The sequence below is a fragment of the Aythya ferina genome (genome assembly GCF_964211825.1).
Source record: "Aythya ferina genome assembly, chromosome: 1".
Taxonomy (NCBI): Eukaryota; Metazoa; Chordata; class Aves; order Anseriformes; family Anatidae; genus Aythya; species Aythya ferina.
In genome coordinates, this window is record NC_140296.1 from 131,748,964 (window position 1) to 131,762,782 (window position 13,819).

At 38.6% G+C, this 13,819-nt stretch overlaps 1 protein-coding gene across 3 annotated transcripts in view; it reads right to left on the reverse strand.

Annotated features, from left to right (window-relative positions):
• The window catches only part of ITPR2 (inositol 1,4,5-trisphosphate receptor type 2), a 269,872-nt gene that overhangs the window by 111,628 nt on the left and 144,425 nt on the right, over positions 1-13,819 (reverse strand). For all 3 annotated transcript variants that reach the window (XM_084513429.1, XM_084513428.1, XM_084513430.1), the window contains 3 exons: positions 12,836-13,026; positions 11,864-12,006; positions 9,767-9,875 (listed from right to left, as the gene is read on the reverse strand). In XM_084513429.1, coding sequence (XP_084369555.1) covers positions 9,767-9,875; positions 11,864-12,006; positions 12,836-13,026 — 443 coding nt within the window. The remainder of the gene's footprint in view (positions 1-9,766; positions 9,876-11,863; positions 12,007-12,835; positions 13,027-13,819) is intronic.

The window sequence follows — 13,819 nt, forward strand, 5'->3', positions numbered from 1 at the left end:
CAGGGATATGAAATAAGAGCAAGAGTGACTGCCCGCCAGGCTTCTGTTTTCCTGGGACAGAAGACAAAGCAGCTCTGACAATTCCAGCTGGCAATACTACTCAGGCGCTCCTCCAAGGCCAAACATGCTGGGTAAAATCCTCATCAGACAAAAAACCCGTATCAGAAGCAGTTACTGTGGTACTGTGGTTGCTTAATAGCTCTTTTCTGAAGTTCAATATAGCATATACTTTCTTTTCCTTGAAAAGGGGGAGGGGGGAGTGAGGAGAGGGAGTTGGACCACAGTATGGACTAATCCCTTGCCAGATGTCATTAGTGATGAAGTCCCTTAGAAATTACATCAGTATGAAACAAATCAGAAAACAGTGAGTTTCCATTTCCTCCTCATGTCTGGCTAAACAGAGACTTCAAGATCAGCTTTCATCTGTGGCCTGGGATCAACCCTCCTCTGCTTCTTGCTTAGCGTGGCCGGGGTGTTAGGCAAGTAATTGCAACTATTAACAAGAAAAATAGCTCACTCGCTACTGCTCCCCATCCCTGTCAAATACAGACTCCTTCATTAGGCTTCCCCACATTAGGCAATGTGTGTCTGCACATTGCACTAGTCTCTCCCGGCTCCAGATGGAGGAAAGAGGCTCCATCTGAGGCATGTCTGTAGCCAGGGCCCTTGCATCTTCCTGGGTGATGCCTAACCCTGAGCCTTCCTCTCTCTGCAACAACCCCAAGCATCCTCTCTCATTTGACAAGACAGCCTGGACAGGAAACAGAGTGCAACTGCCACCTTCTTGTAACCCTTCCTGCTCACAGGGTGAAAGCCAGGAGCAGAAGCACAGCGAGAGGCCAAGCAGAAAGGCCTTGCTGGCTCTTACTGCCTTTGCTTCCCTGAGAAAGGCGAGAGCATAGCCCACCCTGGTATCTGAAAGAGATGCATCCTTAGTTCTTCGTGTTTGGACTGACAAAACCAAACAATACCATAAACTGAGGTTTTCTTTAGCAACTCCATTCCTAAAACACATTACCGAGTCAAAAATGTTTGACTAAAGCATTTATGTAACACCACCTATATTCATGCTGCCCTAACTAACCATAACTAACCATTCCATTATAATGAGTCCATTATCCCCTGCTTTATTGTATTTTCTCTTAAAACAGAGATCAAAGATTTGGATCTAGTGGCATCATGCCGATTTCATTTTTATTACTGGCTCCCTAGGTCTATCATAAATATTCATTGGCCATCCTTAATACAATGCATTGAATTCTGCTCACTGCTATCTCTGGTGCAATTGCAAAGTACAAACAGGGCTGTTGCTCAAACATATTAAATAAAGCAACAGCAAATTTGTGACAGTCAACAACAACAACAACAAAAACCACAAAACAAAACAACCCTTCTCCATTCCAAGGAAATTCAAGACTGAAGGAGACATTTTCTCTTGCCCTTTCCATGACTGCACACATTTGACTGCTGTGGGAATTCGTCTGTGCAGAAGCATCAGCAGCTGACCTGCTCCCACAGACAGGAGACATTTTTGAGAAGTCCACAGTTGCCACACAGTGGTCTCTATGATACTGCAGCACTCCTCCGTGCTCATCAGTAAAAATTACAAACATTCCCCAGCAGAGATACAGTAACTGCTCACAAACGTAGGCTTGATGTATAGCAATTAATACATAGAAGTGTGTGGTGGGGGGGGGGGGGGCGGGAAGGGGGGACAGAAAAACTTCCTAACACCCCAGAATAACTGCAGCTATCCAAGATATCATGATGCCTGCAATTTGTTTCTCCCCCCATACTCATCACTCACACATTCCTTGGAACTTCCTTTCTCACCTCAGTACAGCTCCTCCTAGTACTGGGCAGGCAGGGTAGGAAAATACATACTGCACCTATATGACTTGTTCTTCCTCTGAGAATAAGCACAGATACTGGCTTCTCAGGATGTGACCCGGATACTTTAAACAAGTACCAATTGCTAAAATTTGGTTGGCCATGGGAATTGTATTTTTCCTCATGTTGAGTAAGAGCATTAAGACACATTACACACTTTAAATTCTAAGCAAGAACACGTACTCCATTAAAAACAAAACAACATGGCAGGACACAGAAAGCACATTCAAATATTCATCTTCTAATATGACTCCACCATGGAGGTAATACGGTGCTCATTGCAAAAAGAGATGTAATACGAATAAATCATCTATCTAAAATAAATATTTACATTTACACGTATGAATACATTCTCACACAAAATTCCTCAAATCTGTAGATTTGAACCATGTGATAAAACTGCTGACTCCATGTATTTACTAATCTACAACACACCTTTGGTCACCTATCCCCTTGCCAACCTAGTATCTGCTAGAACCTTCTACTAAATTCCTAAAAATCTTTGGCTGTTTTAGTCACAATTTAAAATAAATAAATAAAGTCAGACAGAAATAAAACCTTGATCCCAATGCTTTCATGACATAGAACTCAATTCAAATAGCTTTAATGAGCATGGAATTTAAATTCTAGATGAACTGAAATCTTTAGTAAAATCCATCCTACATGTATTTATAACAGAAAAACAAAAAATAACCCAATTTTTGTTCTTTATATAAAGGATCCTGATCAGGTTCGGCAATTTTGTACTTGAGTAAGGTGACATGAAGCATATTCAGAGGTCTGTGAAGGTTTCCTTTATTAAGCAGCTCCCTTCCCTTGCACTCTCTTCTGTTTGCTTTTAACAAAAAGTAGTATTAATAGGGAAGGATGCCAAACAGTTTGCAATAGGTTGGAATCTCTCTGCTGGCTTTGCTGTTCTTCAGATCAGATCCATAGAAAGGAATTCATGTGAAAAAATGAAGGAAAAATACATGGAGTATTCAAATGTCACAAACGCTATGCAGAGGGGAAATTACAGAGCACAAGTTGGACATTTGAAGTTCAAAGCAAGGAAAAGCTACTCTAGTTTGTTATTGTTTTGTCTGATACTGTCTAAATCAGTATCTACAGAAAAATATTTTACAGTATCAGATGCTCCTTCAGAGGAAGGATATATGTGAGAAGGGCAGATGACACAAGTTCTAAAACAATTTGTCATTTAAGATTCAGACTTAACATTTCTGAAAAAAAAATCTGGATAACAACATATCATATTCTGTGAAAAGAAAATGTGATAAATATGAGCTGCTGGGAGGCTACGGTCTTTAGAAGGAAATGTATTTACAATCACAAATTTTCTCAGTCTTGGTATCCTGCTACTAGATTTGTTTAAGATTTGGAGAACAAATGAATAAATAAATGCAAAACAAAGGTTTTGAAAGAAAGAAAAATAAATACCGATAAGCAGTGAACACCGCTGCTCACTCAACTATCAGCTGATTTAAAAGTACCTTAAAGTCTCCAGAGATAATATATTTGGATGATGGTGACAGTTAATTACATATTAAAGAGAGGGCAAAATCAAAGCACCCAGTCCTGTAAAGAAGGCATGTGCTTCACTCTCACCACAGCAGATTAAAGTGTTTGTCTTTCACTAGGTCATGACTTTACACTTCAGAAGAGGTTAGAAATGCTGTCTCCTACCTGTCCTTGACAGATGACTTTCAGTTTTGAAGTTCCTCTTCAGGTTGAACAAAATGCACTCTGCTTGAGACTACGCTCTACACACACCACAACAAGCACCTCACAACTGGCCTAAGTCAAGGGGCTTTGAACATCCCTCCAAACACAAGCAGATGACAGTCCAAATCTGGATCAAATGCCTGCTGCCCGTGACTTACAGAAAAAAAGTGTCCCTTAAAAAGAAGTCATGCTTTGCATAGCCTGAGTTGTTCCACTTACAGGTTCTTGCACTAGAATCAAAATACATCTCTATAAAATGTTGATGATTAGAAAGCCAGTAGAATATCTAGAGATGGTCCAGAACAATGCACATTACAGAATTACCACTAAGATTAGGGAATTTACTTCAGATTAGTCTATTTTATGCTGTGTGTCAAAGCACCAGAAATGTGCAGCAGTAACAATATGCCTTAGTGGCTGATGGCCTGAGGCACTAAATACCAAGGCTAACAACACCTAGCTAGTAAAAACAACAGCATCACCTGCTTTGTGGTATCTCTGTGCTTAATTATTCCAGTTTCCAGCTGAGAGAGGGGGTAGAGTGAAACTGCATTAATTTGTTTTGTTGTAGGTTTTTATTTCTTTGGCTTGTAAAATGTCAGCATATGGGTATAATGAGGAATTACCGCACTTTAAGGGTCTGACCACATTTACTGTTTAGTCTTGTGTATCTGAATGCTCTGACACTCCTTCTGCTGCAATTACTGGCTCAGAGGATTCATGGCAATAGCAAAGCTTGAATCTTCCACTGCATTGAATCAGTGCTGGCTTAGGTTCCACCACAGACCACTGCCTTCATGTAAACCCTCATACAGACAGAGGGGTTTGTCCCACCAGTATTTGAACTTTCTGCCACACATAATTGTTGTGACAAATTCAGAACAGTAGCTTCTTGACCATAACAGAAGCATGTACTGGTCATAGCAACCAGCCTGCCACAGCTAAAGCTAACCAAATGCTTTTCCTCCCTGCACCTCCAGATCCTTCCAAACTGTGGCTGCTTTCCTAAGGTAAGGTTTTAATGCAAGATGTTTTAATGCAAGGCACTGTAAAAATGCCCTTTACCACCTCAAATGTATTTTTTTTTTTTTTGTTTAAAGAATTGTTATAAACAGCATTGAGCTTAAACATTCTCCAATAGTATTTCTAACCCCATATTACATTACAGTTTCTCTGAACTTCGTAAGGAGAATATTGATAACAGGTAAAAAAAAAATCAGGCTTGTGCATAGTCATTTTCCTATATGATCAAAAACAAAGCAGACAGCAAAATTGGTGAAAAAGTAAATACGACACTTCAGAACATTTGTAGTGCCACTAACCCAAAATGTGAGTAGTAACACAAATAAAGGTATTTCACATCCTGTTCTTTCTTCCACTTAAAATAAGTGTCCTTTTAAGTTATAATACATTATAGCAAGCCCTCATGTTCTGAAACATTCCTTATTTCCCCACTTATTTTTTTTACCTACATATGTTATTTATCTGAATGCTGTCTAATTCACAGATGCAAAGAAGTAAAACCATCTTGAAAGGATGAGGTAATAGAATAGAAGGCAATGTAACTCAGAAATGTCTTTGATTAGGAACTGCAACAGTGGGACGACACTGCAATGACTCCCAGAAACCTCTGCTGGCTTCTAAGGCACACAATGAGACCATTTTTCCCATCAGAAAAAGACCTGCAGCTCCCACTGGTTTCAGCTTGACTGCTAGATCAATACATTCATGAACTGGGACTCTTTATTCCTTTTGAAAAATTCATTCAAGCTTTCTCAACAGCTGCACATGAAAAGACACATGTTCTGGCACAAAATGACCAATAGTCAATAGTGGCAACATCTGGGAAGTTTGTAGTGAAAAAGAAGCTGTACTAAATTTCACATGTACATTTGGTGCTGTTGCTGAAAAAGAAGAGGGGAGGTTCACTTACATCTCAGAACTAAAGTGGAATACAGAAATGTTAACAATCCAAACTGGAAGTTTTAATGGAAATTTTATGATTTTAAATCATAAAGCTGGTGCAAATGTATTAAGATAAAGAGAATATTTTTCAGGAGTTTTTCCAGGAAAAAAAAAAAAAAACAAAAAACAAAAACAAAGTGAGAAGCACAACTAAGTATTTCTGACAATTAAGCAGCTTACTTAGTCTTTGTTCTGCTGACACTTAAAAAATACTGCAAGTTTTCAATTATTTATACTGTAGTTCAACACCTAAAGCAGTAAAGAGGTATAAAAATTTCTGCAGCACAAATAACCCTTACTGAAGCGTTCAGTCTATTTATGACTATGTTTTATCTAGGAACTACCATTTGGCAGGATATACACCCTTGGATTCTGCCATATTCTTTTATGAACTATGATCTATCAACACTCTGACCAGCCAATAATGTTACAGTAAACTTGTCAAATATGCATGTTATCAGAGAGAGTATTTTTTTCCCAGAGATGTTGGCTTCATTTAAGAACAACTGGGAAATCAGAAGGTTGTACATGCCCTAACACGTACATGCACTAACACGTCAGCAGAGTGGGCTGAGATGTTGCTATAAGAGCACACTTTAGTCAGAGTTCAACAACTTCATCCAATTCACTGAGGGTGGGTTTAAATTAAGCTTCTGAACTCTCTTTGAAGCAGCTGGGAGCACTCACCTCTCCTAGCCCACCAGCACTGTTGTAGGGACAGTTGCTTTCAGCAGGGCAGCGAGATAATGTTACTCTGCTCTAGTCATTTACAAAGTGTTATCTGTGGCCTACATCTCTCAGATGCTTTTGGAAATGTTCTCCATATTCTGAAACACATATTCTGAGGTCTGCAGTCAGCATTCACAGATGAATTAAACTGAAATAAAGCACTATGGCAAAAGTCAAGAAAAAGACTTGAATAAAAATTTGAGAAATTCTAGACTAAGTTCCCTCTGTTCTTGTAAAATGGGTATAAAACCCACCAGCAATAAAAAACAAAAACAGATGGAATGGATCTAGCCCAAGTGTATTCCTTGCAGTCTCTCCTGTTTCTGTTCTTAAACAGTTAATCTAAAGTATACTTTTATCTATACCATAGTATAGGAAGAGATAACTGTTGACTTCCTCCACATACTGCTTCACCCAAGTGCCTTAGCACAGTTCTGGAAGAGTCTGATGTAAGAGAGAGCCTGTAGATCAAGTTTCATTCCTGTTAGTTACCTAATCAATACAAATAGGACTAGGACTTAACACAGAACTCCAGGGAGAATGTGATAATCACCTGCAATTACTTATGAAAGCCAATCAATGACCAAGAGCTTTAATGTGCCATTTATATACTTTAAATCAAACTTCTGAAATTAAACTTTCATTCCTAACACAATCAGATGTTGCAGCACTAAGCAAAACAATGCACAAGCAAGCACTGCCTCAAAGGCAAACCAAGTACAACTAAGGATGGAGACAGGAAAGCACGAGCAGCACAGCCCAGAAATACACCAGTAGAGGGAGGCTCAACAATAAAGTTGACTCGAGGGAATGGATGTGGGAAGGATTGGGAAAAGGTTTACAAATAGTGAAATAAGCTCCTAAGGCTGTCTTTTCCTACTGTTCCTTCAACAAAACAAATGGTAGGCAAATGAAAGGTAAGTGGCCAAACGAAAAACAAAGACAATAGAAGGCCAGGTTCCTAGACCTGGATCTTAACTGTGGGAAGTAAAAGGAAATAAAGAGAGGGTGAAATCTTATTTCATTATTTCTTCCAGGTTTCTTACTGTGATAGTCTGCAGTAGCAAAGGTTTACCATTTCTGTCAAATTTATCACACAAAATACATTATGATGGATGAATAACAAACTCAGACTCTCTGTCGGAGAATCACATGTCCCTATGTAGCTTTGTTCTGGTGTTACTGTTAAATATTTACTTTATTTTTTTAGTATCAGCATAACACAATTAAATAACATTGCAGGCATTGACATCACAGCTCAAAAAAAGTTGGAAATGCTCAACAGGCTACTCATTGTGCTATTTTTGCTATTTTGAAGGCCATATTGTGAACAATGACTCATAAGAGTAGAAAGCCAGAGATGCGCTTGCAAATCATACACGCTTGTTTACTCATTTATTTGTTTGCACTGACTCATTATGTGCCTCACATGTAAAATTTATGGGATTCATGATACAGTGTGAAGGAGAAATTCTGTTTCCCAAACAGCTCTTCCATCCATCATGCCCTTGCCGCTGCTGAGATGGCAGAGGTAAGAGAGGGGTCTGGGCATACACTTCTTGACATCATCTCCTGAGAATCAGAGGCTGGGCTGGATGGGTGAAGTGTCCTTACATACCAATGGAGCACAATCCCTCTGGTGGCCTCACTCAATCTTAGCTTATCAGCATCCGCAACTGGGAACAAAGAGCAATTAGAACAGGAAAGGTTTTTTGTTTTGTTTTTAGAAGTCCTATGTTGAAGCATTGCTCATTGCTTTTCTTCCCCCACGTAGTTCTGAGATACTGTTAACTTTTGATGGGTCACGCAACTGTTTTGGAGAGGTTTGGCACAGTTCTTCATAACATACAGTTACAAAAGCAAGTAGGTTTTTCAATGTGATGCAGTGAGATTATGGACCCAGAAAGCTATCAGAGTAGGAAAGAATAATAACTAAGAATAATTTCTACTTCACCTGTGAAACTCTTGTCATAACATTAAAAAAAAACACCCACATCTTTCTGCCCAGGCCTAACCACATTCTTCTTTGAGCTAGCTTATTTACAGGAGATGAAGAGCAGGTTGGTTTGCTCTGTGTGCTCTTGTTGTCTCTGTATAGAGAAAGGCTAATGTTTTGCTATTTCACCTTTGTCTTCATTTCACTGTTCTGCATTGAGATTCTTTTATCCTGTCTAGCCTGGGTGACATGTTCTTATGTCCATATGTTGAAATCAAAACAAATAGTATACAGTCAAAACAAAGGCAATGTGAATGTTTCACATTTCTAATATATGGCTTATTTATCACAAAGAGAAGAGAGCGTCTTGCTACTTTATCACATCATTTGACTGGACCAAAACACTTAACCGAAAAGTAAGTCTCATACATTCAGAAATAGGCACAGACATCTTAGTCACCAAAAAAATATATATACTTTTTTCTCCACGTTAGATTAGGACTAAGCTTAATTCTCATAGCTTTTATATCTGAATGGCGGATAATTTTGCCAGGTACAATAGTATGAATGAGCACTGTTACTTAGACATGTCAAAATATTTGGGTGCAAAAGCCTAAGACAGTGAAACAGTGTGATGCTCGGTTGTGATCAGCATATTTTCTCAAAATGAAGTGAAACCCATGAACATACTTGACTAAACATGTCAGCTGTGAACAAATGAAAATAATGGCAGGGAAAGATTAGGTAATAGTTCTGTGATTCACATTTTAGAATGAATAATACTGAAAGAATTCGGGGGAATTCTAAGAAATATGGATAAGAAACCACACAAAATGTACAGGGATCAAGCTTAAAACTTCTAGAAGGGGACAGCTGAGATATAAATCTGAATCTAGCTATCAATATGCAAAGGCACAAGGCAAAGTGAAGTAAATATTTGAAAAAGTTTTTTGTGAGACAAAACTGGGTAACATGAGGAGAGGGAGGAGTGTTAATAGGTGCAAAAAATTAGACACTTTATAGAGTACAGACTATGTCAGCTCTCCATAAAACTGGCAACTCTGTTTGAACATTACATATTTTGGTCACACATTTATGATCCTTAAGTAAATGCATTACAACAGTCTGGTACCACGGGCAATGGGGAAAAACTGTACACTTGTAATTAAAAAAACTTATGTTTTCAATTGATTATATGCTACATAAAGTCAGATGTCAGACCTAAGGACTTGTTTCCAGAAATACAGGATACTTAATACATAATGATCACATATACCAACACTTGCTGCTGCTCATTTATTGCTTTAACTCTTGCAGAGTCCCTGATACAAAATTATCCATGTAAGGCACATAGTTTCTTTTGTTTAAATCTTACTTTGTCTTGCCACATTGTTTCTGAGACACCACATCATCTTTAAAACACGTAGGAAATTGAAAACATGTCAGATTCTGCTACTTTCCTAGAGCCAACATTTTAATACCACACAATTAGTTCTATGTTTAATAGTAAAATGGTAGCAGTACCTCTTCCGCAAAGTTAGTTTTCTTGTCAAGCATTTCTCGTAATGTCTGAAGAATTTTAATGCAGAGCTTTTCTTCTTTCTCCATTAGCTTCTTTGTGTGATTAATCAACCTTAAAGTAAAATATTAAACCTTAAAGAGCATTGCACATTGTTACTAAGCCATGCTACAATTTCTTCATGCAAAAATCACCTGTCGCTGTATTTTTCCTCAAGGAAATAAAAGTAGACAAGAGAAAAAGGAAATGGGACTTTCAATATGTTGTTTTTTGTTACGATTTGTATATCTTCTTGCCATACAGAAGGCAGAATTATACATCCACTTTTTCCTGAATGCTTGCAGATTAAGATCCAAACTTGCTCTTTCACCCTTTCTTTATCTATTTAGAGATAAGCATGCATTCATCTTAACGTTTATTTAAAGGTAATTAGTCTTCACCATACTTTTTCAAATTTTAAAAGCTATAGCCTTTATACAACTTCCAACCCCAGTGGTGTTTATAATAATATTTATCATATAATTAGCAAACAGCATCCACTCAAAAGGATCCAGAGGAATCTCCAAAGCATTCCTAAAACTTTACATGGAGTCATTCAGAAATGCAGTTATTTGGATGAAACATAACCGTTGTTTACACATTCACACAACTTTACAGGACTCTTTTACAGTCAGAAAACAAGGTATATTTCTGCCTCCTACTAAGACTATGATGGGAGTTTGAGTTTTAAATCTGCTTAAGCAGAAAAAGCAGAATGCCAGAAGAAGCCTTTCAGTCTCTGTACAGAGCAAGTCCTTGTATTGCTACTGTGAAAACAGAAGAGAGGAAGATATCTGAAGGCCTTAGACTGGTTTTCTTCCTTCAGTACCAGTGTTGACTTACAGTAGACAGAACAGTGTTCTTCATATTATGGCCTACGATCAGCACACAGCAAAGGCACTGTGGCTACCCATTAACAATCCTAAATTACAGACACCTAAAGCAGGGTTAGGAGGGATGACATTGCATCATCTGTAGCACAACAGAACCAATTATATTTAAGTTACTGCTGAGTTTGTGTGCTAAGGCCACCCGGGACTCAGTAGAAATACCATGCAGGACTTTCCCATGGTCATGTTAACCAAATTCATGAGCTATGAGTTCAAAAAAAATCTGCTCTGAGGCCTGCAGTATTAACAATATTTTGTGAAGAGTTACATCTTTATCTTACAATATCCTGCATAGTCCTGCAAAACATTCTTTGCCATGGAAGTTAATTAAATACAAGAGAAAGCTGTTTATTGCATTACAGGGGCCACATTCAGCTGCCCTAGACTTCATTTGGTGCTGACTTTGAACATGAGTTTGGACATAGGGGATGGGATGGGACAAGCTCAGAATTTAGTTTCATTTTTCCAAAAATATAAATTATATTGTTATAACACTACCTCTGCAGAACATGCAGAAAGCCAAGGAAACAGGCAAGCTGCCTAATGTGTCCGTTTCCCTCACATTACCTCTGTTTAAATTAGAGTTTCTCAAGGGCAGAGAGGGCATCTCACTAGAGGACTATTAAAAAATATTGAACATCTTTATTTCAATGCACAAACTGCAAATTAAGCATCTAATAATTCAGGCTCAGATAAGGTGCCAGTGAAATATATTTTAGAAAGAGCTGTTGGCAGTTTAAAATAAAAATCAAAAGATTTATCTGCTTTATCAAAAAAAATAGCACTGCACACCCTACTTCATTACGAATTCTTGAAGATTCTACCATGGGAAGTCCAAGTTTCTGCTGTCAATTTGAAGAAACTTAATAGCAAAAGCAGCCCACTGAGAAAACAGAAGTAGATTGTGCCTGTCAGAATCATAACAAGCTACTAAGATTAAATTTCTAGGCAGACAAGTCAAGTAAACCTCTCTCCCCACTCCTCTCCAGACTCCTAAACCTCCAAGAACCATAAAACATGCAGCCAAAGACCTCAATTTAAGCTTTCAATATGAACTCAAGACTCCTATATGCTTAAGTCGCTGTTGAAAATCAGAGGCGAGTGCTGTTGAAAATTTTAACTCCCTGTCATCTTTTCCAAAGAAGCAAATAGGTCTCTCCGTAAACCACTTACTTGGACATGAAAGCACCACATCTTATCCTGGCATCGCTCCCCTCAGGAAAAAGTAGCTCTGGACTGTGCAGCACATCAACCAGCACTGAGAATTCAGCTTGCATCATGGGAGTGAACTGCTGCTCCAAGGAGGACACTACATCCTAGGAAGTAAAAAGGAATGTCACTACAGCTGACCTACAAAACTAGAAGAAAGTTGCTGTGGAGCTGAAAAATACTATGGGCTACGCAACCCATTTCTGGCACTTGTTAGCCCAGGTTACAGTAAAGCAACCTCATTCCTTTCTCCATGTCACTCCTCAAACTGGGTGAGGAGAGGAAGGTGCCCATAACTATTCGTGTTGCTATTCTCTTTCAAATTTCTCTTTAGTAATGCCTCAGAAACACTCAGGAACAGTCAGGATGATGATGTGCTGGAAAAACACTGCTTGTCATACATGTATACATGATGTTAGTATATCACCTGAAGTGTTGCTTCCTGGGTATGTAGGGTTCCTCCATTTTTCTGGGTTCCACTGTTTTCTTAGTCCATAAGCACTTGATGTTATTTAACCACACAGGTGATTTTCATCTTGTACGTAAACTCCAGTGACACAAACCTGACATAATGGCACCTACAAAGCCCAGTATCTCCCTCTGCACTCCAAACAGGACAATGACATGTGACCGTGACAAGGCAGAAAGGAGATCCTTCTCTATGGATCACTTTGGGGTAAAAAAAACACACTTCCTACCCCTCTCTACCTACTTCTGAATTCAGATCATGAATCAAAAGGCCCTGAGTGTTGGCTTCGCTTTGAACAGACACCAAGGAAGAGCTGAGTCCTCTGTTCCTCCCACCTAGAAGTACAACGTTCACTGTAATCCAGCACTACAAATGCAATGAGTCTCTCTCTGATGTTTTCCCCACCTGGCCCATATTAGACAAATGCACCACCATTACTAGCACCCAAGCCATTTGCTATTTTGTACCTGTAGTTTTTCTATTATATTTCTGTAATCCCAGGCAGGCCCACCAAGAGCTTCTTTAAAACGAGGTCCACTGCGGGCTGACATTCTCCACCCCATCGCCGCCCTCTGTACCATGTTAGAGTGACTCTTCATGAACAAGGTGTTGACCTGGCTATCCAAATCCACTGGAATTGCAATCCCACGGTTCTTTGCTTTATGAGGAAGAAAAATAGAAGAAATTTACAGTGGGAAAAACTTCAAAATCTTCTGCAGATCAAGGCATGCAAAATCCTAATATCCTTGAAGTTGGGGGACGATGGAATGGGGGCTGGGATTTCACTTCAGTGGGTTTTTAAAATACAGATCAAAACCTAAGCTGGTAAATATCAGATATACTCTGGTTAAATAAAGTGAGCTGTACGACTTAAAATGAGATGAGGATCATTTCCACAACGTATTTTAATAGGTACAGACATTTATTTTTTTAAAGCTTTTTTTTTTTTTTTTTACTAACTCATAAAAAATCAGAGCCACAAATATTAATAAGAGTAACAAAAAGAATGCGCATTGTTTTTTCAACAGCTAGTTTTTCCTGTATTCAGGAGTAAATTTGAAAGATCTTCTTCTTAGTCGACATATGCACATTTAGTCAATTTATCCCAAGTGCTGTACATTGCTTTTCTGCCTATTTTTCTTGCAAAGTCCTTGAGAAACCAAGAGCATACAAATTAAATTTGAAAGACAATCTCTTCTTTTCTCTTCCTTCAGTTTCCTACACAGCCAGCATTGTTAAGCTATGGGATTCTTGGACATCACTGCAATATAACTGATAAACAGCTACAATTGCCAAATCCAGATCAATAGTGTGATTTATTTATTTGTTTATTTTAAGACCTTGGGGGTAGGGAGGAGGTAACAAAAGACAGAGTATTAGGGAAAAAATGGGGGACAACTTGTTCCAATTCTTACAGTGCATCCACTATTAAAGTACCATTGCATAGTGAA